The sequence below is a fragment of the Hippocampus zosterae genome, chromosome 18 (genome assembly GCF_025434085.1).
Source record: "Hippocampus zosterae strain Florida chromosome 18, ASM2543408v3, whole genome shotgun sequence".
Classification (NCBI taxonomy): Eukaryota; Metazoa; Chordata; class Actinopteri; order Syngnathiformes; family Syngnathidae; genus Hippocampus; species Hippocampus zosterae.
The window spans coordinates 8,733,824-8,748,895 of NC_067468.1; the positions used below are offsets into that span (position 1 = coordinate 8,733,824).

The 15,072-nt window shown below is 44.0% G+C and overlaps 4 protein-coding genes across 11 annotated transcripts in view; 2 read left to right on the forward strand and 2 right to left on the reverse strand.

Annotated features, from left to right (window-relative positions):
* Positions 1–101: 101 nt before the first annotated feature.
* lrrc8aa (leucine rich repeat containing 8 VRAC subunit Aa) lies at positions 102–6,671 on the reverse strand. The gene is made up of 3 exons (XM_052050630.1): positions 6,021–6,671; positions 2,657–4,793; positions 102–2,121 (listed from the first exon to the last, which is right to left on the reverse strand). The coding sequence occupies exons 2-3, from the start codon at positions 4,781–4,783 to the stop codon at positions 1,846–1,848; spliced, it is 2,403 nt and encodes an 800-aa protein (XP_051906590.1). The 5' UTR covers positions 4,784–4,793; positions 6,021–6,671; the 3' UTR covers positions 102–1,845.
* dnlz (DNL-type zinc finger) lies at positions 6,658–8,103 on the forward strand. The gene is made up of 3 exons (XM_052050919.1): positions 6,658–6,980; positions 7,065–7,204; positions 7,558–8,103. The coding sequence occupies exons 1-3, from the start codon at positions 6,702–6,704 to the stop codon at positions 7,706–7,708; spliced, it is 570 nt and encodes a 189-aa protein (XP_051906879.1). The 5' UTR covers positions 6,658–6,701; the 3' UTR covers positions 7,709–8,103.
* A 157-nt stretch (positions 8,104–8,260) lies between these two features.
* uck1 (uridine-cytidine kinase 1) lies at positions 8,261–12,610 on the forward strand. Its single transcript, XM_052050868.1, has 7 exons — positions 8,261–8,772; positions 9,667–9,826; positions 10,023–10,119; positions 10,205–10,347; positions 10,412–10,506; positions 10,599–10,647; positions 11,488–12,610. Exons 1-7 carry the CDS (start codon positions 8,680–8,682, stop codon positions 11,682–11,684), a joined length of 834 nt encoding a protein of 277 aa, XP_051906828.1. The 5' UTR covers positions 8,261–8,679; the 3' UTR covers positions 11,685–12,610.
* rapgef1b (Rap guanine nucleotide exchange factor (GEF) 1b) overlaps positions 12,603–15,072 on the reverse strand; it is a 39,955-nt gene continuing 37,485 nt past the window's right edge. For all 8 annotated transcript variants that reach the window (XM_052050570.1, XM_052050567.1, XM_052050566.1 and 5 more), the window contains one exon: positions 12,603–14,776. In XM_052050570.1, the coding sequence (XP_051906530.1) occupies positions 14,626–14,776 (151 nt within the window). In that variant the 3' untranslated portion in view covers positions 12,603–14,625. The remainder of the gene's footprint in view (positions 14,777–15,072) is intronic.

The window sequence follows — 15,072 nt, forward strand, 5'->3', positions numbered from 1 at the left end:
AGTTTCCAATTCAAGTTCATACGGTTAAAAAGTAACAATGTTTAAACATTGGCATATATAAGGATTAAGAACATTCATCAAAAATAACTCTACAACACCACGGTGTCGAGACAGTTTATTGTGTCACAATAGTACAAAAAGTGCAACAGTCAATCAAGGCATGTGGATTTTTTTTACATTACATTTAAAATTACATTCTAAAAACATTGACTTGACAATTGTAATATGGCTTCCCTGCACTGACAAAAATTATTTTGTTTCCCGTCTTTTGAAACTTTCCACGTGTTTCAATAATGGTTTTGTCAAAATACTCCAAATGATTTGGAATTATACTACGCTTAACGTCCCATTTATTATCCTGCTAATAATTAGTTAAGAAAAAAAAACTCACTCATGGAGGCAGCACTTCATACACTAAACCGTGTGTATATGGTGTTGTCAACTTCACCAAGTATGTCCTGTTTATCAGATGCTAAGAGTGAATCATAATCTTTTAATTCAACAAACTCAATGCATAATATGTAATTAGTTATTATGCAGTTAGGTTAGCTATGCAGTTAGGTTAGCTATGCCCACATCGCAAAAATATATCCCCCCTTCAGATACCTCACCCGCATTTTTGCATTAGAGCACCTCGTTGTCAGCCATAAGTGGATGTGTGTCACAGAGAGAAGGTGAAAGAGTCAGGTAAATGTTCTCTTTAAAAAGGCGGACCAGAGTGGTCACTTTAGAGTGCCTCATTGTCGCAACCGTTTTTCCAGTTATACAACAGAATAGCTTTGTGTTTGACTAACCAGGCCAACATTTTACACTGTGTAAATTTGTGAGTAAATTCAGTCAGGATCGTCAATCTTTCAATTAAAAAAAACCCTAAAGCTTAAGGCCGTGTTTGCAACATGCTAGGCCACGTGGAACAATCAAGGCTGCGGTGGATGTGGTGAATCATTAATACTGTAATTGTTTCAAAATCAGCTATGACTGCAAAAGCTGAAAAAGAAAAGTTTATCGTATCATGTAAACTCGACTGACCGTGGCTGTGTTGGGTATTCACTCCCTCTCCACGATATAGTGCCTTACATAATGTGGTCATTTTGTAGTGCTGTTGGAATGTTTAGTGAGTATTGTTTATCCCCTATTTAGTAGCGTGTTAAATACATCTCGACACAACGGTCCCTAGAAAAGCAGGACATCCGTCGATGCAAGATAGAAAAAAGCAACACATCAAAACATGGAAGAATGTAAAAGATTTTTTTGGAATAACTTTTCTGGATGAGTCCTTCTACACGTACCTTTTAAAAAAAGTATTGATACATATACCCCTGTGGCAGTAAACGGGTAGATTCCAGTTGATAAATATAAATGTCCACGGCAGTGAATGAGTAGCATTCCAAAACTACCTTTTATTTGACAGGTGAACTATGTAGTCCATCTCATAAAAATTCCTATATAGTCTTAAGGGAGTAGGGAATGGGTGAATGATTACAAACATAGCCCATGTCTCATTAACATTTTAACAGTTTCGTATTGATGCCCGTTCTGGTCCATTGGCACGCAGTGCAATACTCCATGTAGAAAGGAAGAAAGGGGCTTTAACATGCTGATTAGAAAAAGGGTAGGAGGAAAAAAAGGGGTCTTGGCACAGAGCCCGGATGGCACGCCTCACACTAAGCGACTCAGGTCTTGCCGACTTTTAAGGCCAAAGTTAAGATCACCCAGAAGACGCTCTGGAGCATGCGTGATGGACATTCAAGGCTTCTTAAGGTACATATGTGACTCTCGTATCACAAAGAAAAGGTGCGCAGCCTCCACTTACCTTCCCAAGGTAATTAAAAAATAGAAAAGCCGTCACACTTTCTCCTTTTCTGCACCCAGCAGTTGTTCCTTGACCTCGGGTGGCAACGTGTTGAACAGCTTCTCCTCCACCACCAGGGCGCTGCGTACTAGTAGGCGACACTCGCCCAGCTCGGGCGGCAGGCTCTCCAGGTTGTTGCCGCGTAGCTCCAACTGGGTCAGGCCGGCCAGCTCGCCCACGCATGCCGGCAGCGTCTCCAAGCAATTGTTGCCCAGCTGCAGCACACGCAGCTTCTTGCACTGGAACAATTCTGTTGGCAGCGTCTCAATCTAGGGGAGGGAGACAAAGGCGTACTGCTTGAGAGGAAGCGCAGGAACCATCCAGTGAAGCCTGGTTTATTGTAAGAGCAAAGACTACGGTCGGGAGTTCTAAAACTTGTTATGTTGTTTTATAGACATGTTTTTACAGTATTTTTTTTAATGTTAAGATGTAACAAGTATGTTTGTGATGCTGCACAGTCCAGTAAAATCTCTTTTGTCTGCCCTATTGTTTCAGTGTTTGTACCTCGACCGTGATTGCTACACAAGCCACACTGGGGCCAAAGAAACGGTGGTCAAGAACCCAGGTGCAATCAACACAACTGGACTTCTTTCTTGTTGACTGAAAGATGTTTCATCTTGAATCTAAAAAGCTCACTCAGTTTGTCAAGTGAAACAATCGTCCTGCATAACAACCGATCAAAAGGTTGCCTCCAGAGGTGAGCTGTCTTCAAGAATAAAAGTCCAGTTGCCTCCATTGTACCTTTGTGGATTACCATGACCTGGATGACCGAGTATCTACACAGACCTACTGAGCGCTTCTTACTCGGTTTTCTGTGACGGCAAAGTGCTGTATGTTCTGGAGCAAGCCCACGTCAGGCGGGATGACGGTCAAGTTGTTGTGACTCAAGTCCAAGAAGCGCAACTTGTGGCAGAAGAAGAGCTGACTAGGCAGTTTCTCAATCTTGTTCCTATTGAGGTACAGCTTCTCCAGGTTGTTGAGGGTACCGATCTGAATGGGTATGTAGGCGATCTGGTTGTACCACAGCTTCAGGCAAACCAGGCGGCGCAGGTGCTGAAAGCTGATGATCTCCTCGATGGTTTTCAGGTTGTTGTCCTTCAGGTTGATCTCTTGCAGGTTGTGCAGGCTGAAGATGGAGTGCGGAATTCGCTCCAGGTCGCAGTGCACCAGCTCCAGTTCGCTCAGGTTGACCATCTTGTTCATGCTGTTGAGCACCATGAGCTTGCTGCCCTCGTTGTTGATAGAAAGCTTCTGGAGGTGCGCGCTCAGGTCGGTCACCACCTGTGGCAGCTTGTACAGGTTGCTCTTCAGACGGAGGACCTTGAGCCTCTTCAGCTCGCGCAGCCCATCAAGGACTATGTAGCGATTGTTGTCTGCGCTCAGGTTGCCGGTCAGGTGCAGCTCACTGAGATTCTTGAGGCTGTAGATCCACAATGGGATCTCCTTGACATCTGTGAACTTGATATGCAGGGACTTGAGCTTCTCCCGGAGGAACGTCAGGGCGGCCGACTCGATTTTGGCCGGCGTGTGGTATAACCGCAGCTCGCGCAAGTTAGACAGCTTGGCCACAATGGGTGGAATGGTGACGTCGGGGATGAACTCCAGCTTGAGGCCCTCCAGCTCCACCAGGTCGAAGACTGTCTCGGGGATGCCGCTCAGCATGCACAGGTGCAGCTCCAACTTCTCCTGGTAGTTCTTGGAGATGTGCTGCCGGAGCTTCTCCAACGTCCACTCGTTGTTGAGGTTGAGCTGCCGCAGTTTGTTCTCACTCACCTCCGACAAGAAGACAGCGAAGCGCTTGGAGTAGAGCGGGTCGTACTGGTCGAGCATGTGCAGCATGAAGGCAAAGTCGTTCTTCAGGTCAGGGATGTCGCTGTAGTTGCCCTCCTCGCGGATGGCCTCGAAGGAGTAGCGTTTGAGGGTGCGCCGCAACATCCAGCACAGTGTGTACATGGCAATCAGGCCGTACACTAGCACCAGGCTGATGTAGAATGACGCCAGGATTTTGAAGAGTGTCGCCAGCGGGTGGGCGCAGTGGAATGTGCTGAAACCCGTCAGCTTCTCCGTCTCCACCGTGCACATGACGCTGAAGCGGATGTAGCGCACGTAGTAGCTGGCGTAGCTAATGATCACCAAAAACATAATGACTTTGATGATGGTCTGACGCACGTACAGACGGTGGATAACGTCGCCTTCTTCCACGTGGATCCTAAACTTCTTCACCTTTTCGAAAAGAGCCTTGGCCTGCTCCCCTTCCTTCTTGTCCAGAACCCCAGTTTCCGGTCGATCCACGATCCCTTGCTCAATTTTGGTCTTTGTTTTTTGGAGCATGGGCATGCTGGCCTCCACATCCTTGGTGTCAGGCAATGGTTGGTACAGGGTTTTTTTGTCAACTGAACCGTTCATCTTCCCTAAAGGTTTGGCGTCCCTCTCCTCCACCACCGTCTCCGACAATGCCCTCGTGGTCCACGGCGAATCAAAGCACTTTTGCAGGATAGAGACAAAGTGCTCCAGTTTAGAGCTGGTGCGCGGGAACTTGAACCAGAAGTTGCTGCAGGCCAGGAAGATGAGCGTGTGGAGCAGCACTAAGTAGGGGAAGTACTTGGCGAACCAGTGCAACTTGCTCTCGTAGCACACGGCATCAATGTAGCTGTACTGGTGGCGGTCCAGGTCGTTCTGAATGCCGCGGGGCTCCCCGGGGCGCGGAGCCGAGGAGCTGCCGGGGGGCGCCGCCTCACACGAGTCATTGGCGACCCACTTACAGGGTAAGCAGATCATCTTGTCCTGCGTGATCTGCAGCGTGCCGCCAAACACGGCGATCATCAACATGACCAACGAGATATAGTCGTTGAAGACGTCCCACCAAGGCTTCAGAATACGGTACGCCGGCTGGGTATCGGCAAAGTACCGGAGCTCGGTGATGGGAATCATGATGGTTTACCTGCAGGGATGCAGACAAGCAGACGATTAGCCTCAGAAGACATAGCATTTGCCTTTTACACAGCAACGGTGCTGTCCTGCCTCTCTTGGGTCTCGGATATTACCTCAGAAGGCAGACAATTGTCTGCTCAGCTATGTCGCTAAGCGGAAGAGGCATTGGTTAAAATTTTTGTCTAGGTCATTGGTGTCAAACCGCACTTCGCTACTTCCTCTTTATATAAAGAACCTCACACACTTTTGCATTCTTCATAGTTGAAATTAATATAATAAAATGCTCAGTTGTTTAACATGTGATTTTTTTTCAAACTAGGTCAACTGGTTATTCACTAGCTGGTGATGTCACAATCCTATATGATGCCATTCAAAGCAAGGGGTTCTTTCTGCCTTGACTGGATTTTGGATTGGATTGGATACAACTTTATTGTCAAATGTGCTGTATGTATTTGACTTGAAATGGCAATACCATCATATACAAATACATGTGTGGCTAAAGACGAACTGCGGCAGTGTTTACTTTCTAGGACTGGATTTGACACCCGTCACATAGGAGGGTTTGCATTTTGGCTGTCAATATATTTATAAAGTAGGTGGTGTCAGTGTGTTACATATTGCAAACTGGTAGTGAATGGACATACTTCTGGAGTAGTGGAAGTAATCGACATCCGTGAAAGACATCTCGGCATTTATATGATAATCGGTTTAAGGTCCATAAAAGACATCTCGTAACCCCTCAACACACACACACACACACACACACAATTCTGAACACGAGTAGGACTGTTTTGGCATACTAGTTAGACAACTACGTTGCAAATTGCACTACTTGACATCTGCGGTCTATTATAGCTCAAAGATATGTTGACGAGGAGAATATTATAATGGCAAAAGTAGCACTTGTAGCATGCCGTTTGTAAACAAGTAAACACTTTTGCCTCACTAAAGTTGACAAGTCGTCTCCCTACTGAGGACAAAGTGCACACTAGTATATGGACCTTAAGATTGATATCAATGAAGGCGTTTGGTCAGTTCATTTTTGTGAAGATGTCAAAGCCATTTGAACTCTTATTTGACATGTAAGGTATCAGTGATATACATCTTAATGGCGTATTACTAGGCCAAGAGTGGAACTAGTAGTCCGACAAAAAACGTATATAGGACATATCAAAGATGTGAAGTAAACGCTGCTCTGGTCTCCTGGTAGCTCTACTTCCGAGAAGTAAAAACTCACCACTTTTATGGACACTGCTGGCTCTCAGCTCTCCCACACGCCAGGGACGCATTTCTCAACCACGAGACCGCCCGGACGACACCGGTTCGGTGGGTGTGGACCCAGTGGGACAGCAGCTCCAGAAGGCGGAAGTCTGCGGATTCCGGAAGAGTCCACTCCGAGATTGGCGCTGATTGGTCCGTCAGCTCGAGCCTGCCGGATGTAGTACATTTCCTTGTCGTTTTGTTCCTACAAACTAAAAGCACCATGTTACAGTTATGTGGGTCAGTCAGAGCTTGGCTTTAATTTGTATGCGCCTTCTCAGTGGGAGTTTGACAGAAAATATTGTACATTCTGACTTCAAGACGCAAGCACACACACGCCTTGTAAACACGCATAACGTTTAAATTCGACAACAATAACGTTGGTTCCTTTGGCTCAAACTCATTTGCGTTTGCAACAAATATCGAGATCGATTTTGCACGGGTACTACATTTCCTCACAAAAAGAAAGGCACAAAACAATAAACCAATTAATGCCAGCAAACAATGTTGCTTTGTGCCGTTCATAAAAACTAACAAAAGAGTACAATTCCTCACTCATAAAAAACAATGTGCAATGATGTGCCCCAAATTAACGAGAATGAAATGACGTCATAACCACACGACGACCCAGCAGCTCCAGACAACGTAAACAACTGTCATGGCGCTCCGCGGCTGTCTCGCATGTTTACGGGCATCACAAATATCGAGATTGACGTCACCGTTTGCTTGGGGTTCACGATGTCGTTCGTCGGTGTGTGGAATTTATCCCCGCTATCTCTCTGCGGTAGTAGCAATAAATAGTCTTTCTCGATTAGACCAGTGTAATGGTCGTCTTCAGGCACACTCGGAAAAAGTCCAAACCATTTGGAGAAGGTTCTCGAGTGAGGCTGTTGGGAAAATCCAGTCAATACACTACTACCTGGTGTACACATGCAAGGTATTTTGTTTTCTCCACATTTGTGCAACGCAAAGTGTTACGCAACTTAGTGATGGAGTTGTTGCAAATTGGAACTCTTTGAAGGTGTGCACCACCAGATCCAGGCAGAAAATCTCCAAGCAGGCGTATCATAATGGTGTCGTGATTGTGACGTGTCCGGGATGCAAGAATCACCACATTATCTCTGACAACCTGGGCTGGTTCTCCGATCTGGAAGGGAAGAGGTTGGTTGCTTGATACTCTGAAAAATAAAAGTTATGAAATCATAGTACTGTACAGCGGCCCTCCGCCATATTGTGGTTCGTCGTTCATGACCCCCGCTATACCACAGATTTGTAAGTGAACAGTTTACAAATAGAATTTTGAGTTGGGCACCTTTAATGTATGACCAATGAGCAAAAATAATATTGTATGCTCTGTTTGTATGTGGTGCTGCTGCTAAAGTAACAGTTGTTTAAAGGTTTAGATTAAGATAACCTTTATTTGTCCCACACTGGGGAAATTTGCATTACCATAATCTATTTATTTTATTTTTTACAAAAGCTTCTCTTTATGTACTCTATGTGAACGTTGTCAGGAACATCGAGGAGATACTGGCCGCCAAAGGAGAGACGGTGAGGCGGCTGGGAGGAAGTGATGCTCTTGAGGTCGTCCTGAACGACTCGAGCCAGGAGAAATGTCCTCAACAGGAAACGTCAAACAAGAAGGATTTGAAGGAAGATACATGAATGCATGCCCCATCGAGTGAGATGGTTATTTTCCACAGTGGTTGTCATTTGGATGGCGGCTGGGGTGGAGTCTATTCCAGTCCATTCACATATTTAGAGTCTTTATTTAATTTTACGTGTATGTTTTTGGTATGGGAAGAAGCCAAAGAGAATCCACAAGTGCATGGAAACTGATGTAAACTCCAGATCTGGATCAGAACACAACAACTATGAGGTAGACGGGCTCACCACAAGTTCACTATGCTGACTAGGAACAACACAGCATAACAAAATCAGAAATAAAATCAAATTATTAATCCAAAACAGTCACTGCAATTGCATTTATTTTTATAGAAGTGTTGATGTTTCCATTGTTTAACACGTTACCAAATATAAATCCTATATAAGAGCATTAATTGTTGTCTTTGTAGAAGTAGAACTGTTGTCAGGATTCTGAAAACGTTAGCGCTCAAGAGCCACATCAATTTTTTAAATTGGAAAGATAGGCATAATTGTTTGATAGTAGAAAACAATTCTGTATTAAATCAAGGATATTGTATGATTAAGAATTTTTTTTACGTTTGGCATTGTATTATTTTAATACATTATTATTATAACAGTAATTAGATAAATGCGTGGAAAAAGACGATTTAAGACATTTTATGGGAAAATGGCAAAACTACAAATACAAAAAGCTGCATTAGCTTGTGTGGCTACTGTAGTACCGTACTTGTGTATATTTGGCCATTTTACCAAAGAGTAAACAAAGAGTTTTGATACAAAATTTACAACGCGATGTATTACGAAATACAAAATAATTGAAGTGCATTTGCAGGGCGTTTTCGGCATCGCGCCAGCGTCACACGAATCACATGATCCCGTCACTTCGCGCGAGAAGGCGACTTGCTTATTTGCTAACGTCGTAGCGCCTTTTTACAGCAGGTTAGCACGTCGCCTCTTTTGTTTTGCCCCCTTCTCGCGTTCGGACTGCGATGGAGGCCGTCGCAGCCGCAGAGGAGGTCGAGGAGAGGCCGCATCACTGGCCGTTCCTCATCGGCGTCAGCGGGGGGACTGCCAGTGGGAAGGTTTGTTCGAGCCCATTAGCTCAGGTGGCCGTTAGCATTAGCCGGGGTAGCGTCGCCTGTCAAGGCATTTGGCCCGCCCACTTAGGACAACGATTAAAATGCGTTTGCGTTATCTATTATACACGCGACATTTGTTTTGGATAGCTTCTTTTGTGACGTATGCGTGTTACTAGTGCAAACACAGGAGGGAAAATGTTTTTTTAAAAATCGCTAGCTTTCTTCTTTATCGTTGACTTGAGACGGTGCAAGTGTTACTTGAGACGGTGCAAGTGTTAAGTGCAAAACCAAAATCAATAAATATGCTATTAAAACATTGTACAATTAAAATACGAAATGCATTGTTTTTTTACATTTGTATGTAAATAAATAATCATTTGGTTTTAATTTCATTTTTTTCTGTAATGTTTCTCGGCCAACATAGTAATGTATTTAAACATAATAATAAATATATCCATCCGCCCATTTTCTAATAGGCTCATGTAAGCAAGGGTCACGGGTACTGGAGCCTATCCCAGCTGTCTTCAGGGTGTTGGCGGGGTGCACACCCTGAACTGGTTGACAATTGCAGGGCACACAGATGTACAACCATTCGTGCTCACACTCACACCTAGGTACAAGTCAGTGTTCCATTAACCTGACATGCATGTTTCTGGAATGTGGGAGGAAACCGGAGTACCCAGTTAAAACCCACACAGGCACAGGGTACATGCAAATTCCACATACAGGATGGCCGAAGCTGGAATCGGATGCTGCGCCTTTGCACTGAGGCATACGTGCTCACCAGTCAATCACCGTGTTCCCCGATAACTATATATCACAAATTAAAATACATGTTGTCTATATGTTTCTCCTCGCTTTTCATTTGAATTTTTTATTTCTGGGGCACTATGCCAGTCGACAGTGTGCGCTAAGATCATGGAGCTGCTGGGCCAGAACAAGGTGGACCACCACCAGAGGAAGGTGGCCATCATCAGCCAAGACTGCTTCTACCGCGTGCTCACCGCTGAGCAAAAGGCCAAAGCTCTCAAGGGCCAGTACAACTTTGATCATCCAGGTAGACAAAACACACGCAGAGGGACTCATTAACTCATTCAGTACCAGCCAATTCTAGACCAAGTCTGAAAAGACCTTTAAAAACGTCATTGAGAATGAATGAGTTAAAGTGTGGTGTCTATTAGAGCGGGAGACACTATTTGAGAAATACAGCACTTTGTAACAGTGAGGAACTCTTGCCGTTTTGGTCTTGCCAGAAGCCTTTGACAATGAGCTCATGTACAAAACATTGAAGGACATTGTGGAGGGCAGAGTGGTTCAAGTCCCCACGTATGACTTTGTCACCCATTCCAGGTGAGACCTTAAATGTCGACATTCATTCACACAGAGAAAGCCAGCAAAATAAATGTTTTGTTTCATGCGCTCTTTTTGCTTTCAGGTTGGATGAGAGGATCACCGTTTACCCGGCCGACGTTGTCCTCTTGGAGGGCATCTTGGTCTTTTACCCGCAGAAAGTGCGAGACATGTTCCACATGAAACTCTTTGTGGACACCGATTCCGATGTGCGGCTGTCTCGCAGAGGTACGAAATATGGTTTGGATTTCTTTCCCCGATTGTTTATGAGCTGAACTTTTCGGTTCGTTAGTGTTGCGGGACATGGCCCGAGGCCGGGACCTGGAGCAGATCCTGTCGCAGTACACCACCTTTGTGAAACCTGCCTTTGAGGAGTTCTGTTTGCCGGTAAGCGTGAGATCCTGAGCACTACCTTTACTGAGCAAGTGTTCCCTCCCACATACTTGAAGGATCCCCCCCCCCTTCTGTCCTGGTTTTAGACCAAGAAGTACGTGGATGTCATCATTCCAAGGGGAGTTGACAACATGGGTGAGGCTCATTTCTCATGACTAGAAAAATCATCTTTTTAGGTTATCCAAAAAAAAAAAAAAAACGGTCAATCATAAGAGCGGTAACTAATTACCACTCCCAAGTGGCACTACAACTAAAACTTTGTTCTCAGGGGACAAAATGGACGCACCGACTTGAGGTGAGGCATTTATTTTAGTGGACAGCACACCTGATGATTAATTGTGGGGTGGCATTTTAGAGCAGAGGCCACGATTTGAGGCAGCAGGCTTTTTGTGATTACCATACCAAAGATCTTTTTTTTTCCTGTCACAAGGAGCTTTTTGACTTCAAAATGGCGCCGCGTGAGTGGCTGCCTTTACAGCAGCTCCTATATTTTGTTGTTCTACTTCTTCCTTTCATAACTTTGCTGCTGTGAATCTGGAATTTCTCCATTGCGAGACTAATAAAGGTTTTCTTATCTTAATCTGCAGACGGCATACTTAAAGATTAATTGGTGTGTGGCTTGTTGGGTTCTTTTGCGGTTTTGATTAGCTTTTAAATGTATTTCTTTAATTAGTTTTACGTTTTACACAAAATAATTTTGATTCGTTTGTTTTTTGATATATATTTCGAGTATTTGTTGAGTGCAAGATAAAATAAATGTCACACTATGTGTTGCGTAATAAAGTCAACTACAATTACCAAACGACTGCTGGACCTCGTTTCCCCATTAAAGCTGCACAGTAATAAGTTTTTTTTTCCAGTTTCAGTTATTTCGTTGACTATACCAACAGTGCTGCACACCGAATGATTAGAGCATCCATTACAACGGAGGCCCACAGACTTTACACGCTAACGTGTTTGTTTGTGTGCCTCCAGTGGCCATCAACCTGATTGTGCAGCACATCCAGGACATCCTCAACGGCGACATCTGCAAGTGGCAGCGGGGGCCCATCAACGGGCAGGTCCGCAATTTGAAGCGGGCCATGGCGGGCGAATGCCACCTGCAGAACGCTGCCAGTGCCAACCCGGCCGGAAAGCGGGCCCTGTTGGAGCCCAGTACTCGGCCCCACTAGCGGCCAGAATGCCCGGCATCATTCGGAAGCTTCCGCCACACTATTCCCAAAGACCTTTATTTGATTTTGGAATTTGCTATTACACACATGAGGTTGCAAGGGTGGGGAAGTTTCTGGCAACTCTCATTTGAGAAATTTGGGAAATGGTCCAAATTGGAAGACTTTCAATGAGAATTTTGGGGGAATTTAATGAAATGGTCAAGCCCATTCAAGTGTAAATATAAACATTTAGTTTTGTCATAAGCAGACATCCGCAGCAAATAGCTACCTCTCGTTGCCCACAAGCCACAGCTTGGGGTACAGCGGTGCCGGTCTCATATTATTTTTCCTCATTGAAATGAATGCAAACGCCATTAATTAGTTTTGCGTAATGTGCTTTTTTTTAATGAGAAAAATATCACTCTGTTGTACTTAACTTCTATTAATACTATCAAAACATATTACTGACAATTGAATCGATTCAAAAAAAATTCACTGCCACATTTTTTTGCTCCATTTCAGTGGCCAAATGGGGGCAGTATAATACGTAAAGATGAGTGACTTACGTCAAGGTACCTTTGTAGTTGAATGAAATGTGACTGTTTTAGTTTAGATGGCTATAATTATTAAGAGGTTCCCATTCTGCTTTATTCCCATAAATTCCTATGGAAAGTTTCCAACTTTTCCAAATTTTGCAAGCATACACACATGGTCCTGTAGTGTCAATTTATCGACATTACAATCATAAGCTGATGTGGGGGGGGGGGGGGGGGATGCACTGTGTGACTCACTTTGTTCCATTAATTTAAAGTTATAACCCACTGTGCGAGATGCAGTCCCCCCCTTCCCCACTAAAGATTGTTCAATGCCCATGTAAAAGGAATGTTCTTCGTGTGTTTATGTGAATAATATAAGATGATAAAGTATGATGAGTTCATGTATAGAAACAGCTGTTTGTTTTTATTGAGGGCACAGTGTGACACGTTGCTTCTGACTGGTCTCCCAAAGACGAAAGGAAATCATTTACATTTTGGAATGACAAACGACTTCACTCACCTCACCCATTACTTTTTTTTGGGGGGGGGGATTTAGATTTTTTTTTTTTTTTTTTACACATGACCACAGCACACCATGACATCACAGATCACAGCATCTTGTGTCATTTCTCTTACCGTCTTTTTGTCTCGTTTGCTTTTCTCCTTGTTTTTGCATGCGTACGTACGGCACTTGCGGGAGTGACGGCAGAGTTCTTCCGGTAAGCACAAACATCCTTTTCAAGAACAAAAGGAGCGGCGTGTGTATATAATACATTTCGTATCCACACATCTTTACACAAGCGAACAAACCTCCCCCTTCAACGCAGGACTTCACAGTGGATGGCGCTGCTATTTTGAGGGGAGCGGCGTGCTTGAGTTGAGGTGACCGATTCAATGGCACGTGAAAATACATACATATATATACACATATATGTATATATACATATAGACACACACACACACAATTACACGCAAACAACTCACAAAAAGTAAGCGATACTCTGCTTTGGATGCAATGTGTCAAACTTTTTGCAAGTAGTGTATCTGCATCGTCGCTGTTGTGTGGAAACCCTGTTATCTCTAAATAGGGTCAATTTCACTCTCACATACTGATACTATTGGTTTTTGACGACAACTGTTAATTTAGAGATTATTACCCTAATAAAGCTAGAGAACAGTACAGCATGATGTTGCCTTAAGATTGGAAATCTGGATGTATTTTGCGTAATAATGACTGAAAATAGGTGAGATAGATTTGAGTAAGACTGCTCTGTTTAAAACAATAACAACAAAAGAAAGTTGTCATATTAACTATAAGTACAGAAGGAAATGGGTCAGGTACAAAGGTTCAGTTTGTGTACGGAATCATTTCCGCCGATTATGCTGCTTAGTTTATCATTTCATGACATCACTCAAGGCTCTAAGACCTCTGGGGGAAAAAAAGAGCTTGGGAATGATTATACAAATATAGTCAGCGTAAGAGCAGACTATTATGGATAAAGCAAAATGAATTAAATTTTTTTAGCATATTAAATTAGCAATTGTACATGATTTTGGGGTGGTGGCATGTTGATGCTGATGCGCAAAAGATGATGATATCAATATAAGATAAAACTTCGAAAATGCAGTTTTAAAGGCGGACTAAGGGTTTTAAAAAAATATTTGCATTGTTTTATGTGCCTCCACTAGCCCAAAAACGGTATTCTGATAATGCAGCCATCAATTTTCATCCATCACGGGATGCTACCATTTTTTTTATCCTATACTGCCCTCTGCTGTCGGCTTAAATCGCCATCCAAGTGCCCGCAGGGTTGCATTGGCAGCGTCACGTGGCCAAACCCAGAAAACGGGTGAGGCCAAGACAGTCGCAATGCGAGCCTAATGGCACGTTGACGTCAATTTCAGTCAACTGAAGAGGTTGGCGTGGCGAAAAATGACGGCACCATGATACAGATGTCAAGAGCTTCCCTTGAAATCCTCGAGTTCCCCTTTAAGTCACTCAAGCAACATGTTTTAAAAGAGTGATTTTAGACATGGCAGAATTCCACCCAACAGCGACGATATATAATAATACAAAAATGTTGAAAAACGTGAAAGCGTAATGGACCTTCTCACCTCAGTGTCACACACTCGGCCGACCGTCTCCACTTTATAAGAGAGCAGACTTTGGTTATTTCCGTATTTGTGAGTTTGCTCCCTCCCAGTAATAAGAAGTCTCCCAGCCTGGTGCGGCTCCTCGTAAAACTCACTCGCGCTTCCAATAATCGTTCTCCTGCAACGAATCTCCCGTCAGTGCCTGCCGAAAATAAAAGCGTCCATTCGGCGGGTCCTTTAAAGTGGAGTTAGTGTCATTGAAGCACAGTTGGAGGTCATGTCTTTTTTTTTTGTTTTTTTGTTTGTTTGCGCCGTTGGTGGGGCCGCTGCGCTTAAGTCTTCTCGTCCCGCTCCGTTTTGCGCCGGGCGATGTTTCGCGGCTTTATCTTCAGCGACAGCTCCCACAGCGCCTCCTCGGCCAGGTGGTCGCTGAAGTCGTTGAAGAAGGAGACGATGTCGTCGTTGCGTTTCAGCTCGTAGTGCCTGGAAACGAAAACAACACGACATGAAACTCACGCAGTGAACCTGAAGATTTTGAGTCCCATCGCCATCCTTGACGAACACGCCCACACATGCACGCAGGCACAGAAACGCACACGCAAAGTTCAACGTTCATTGAAACTCCATGCATAGGTCATGCATCAGTACAGTGCTTATCTTGCAATAAACGGTTATTTTGCAATCAGAGGTATAAAAAAATGCCCAAAAGAAAAAATTGCCTCAAAGTGAAAGTTCTGCTTGAAATACATCCTTTCACAGAAAGTTTTTTTTTTTTGCAG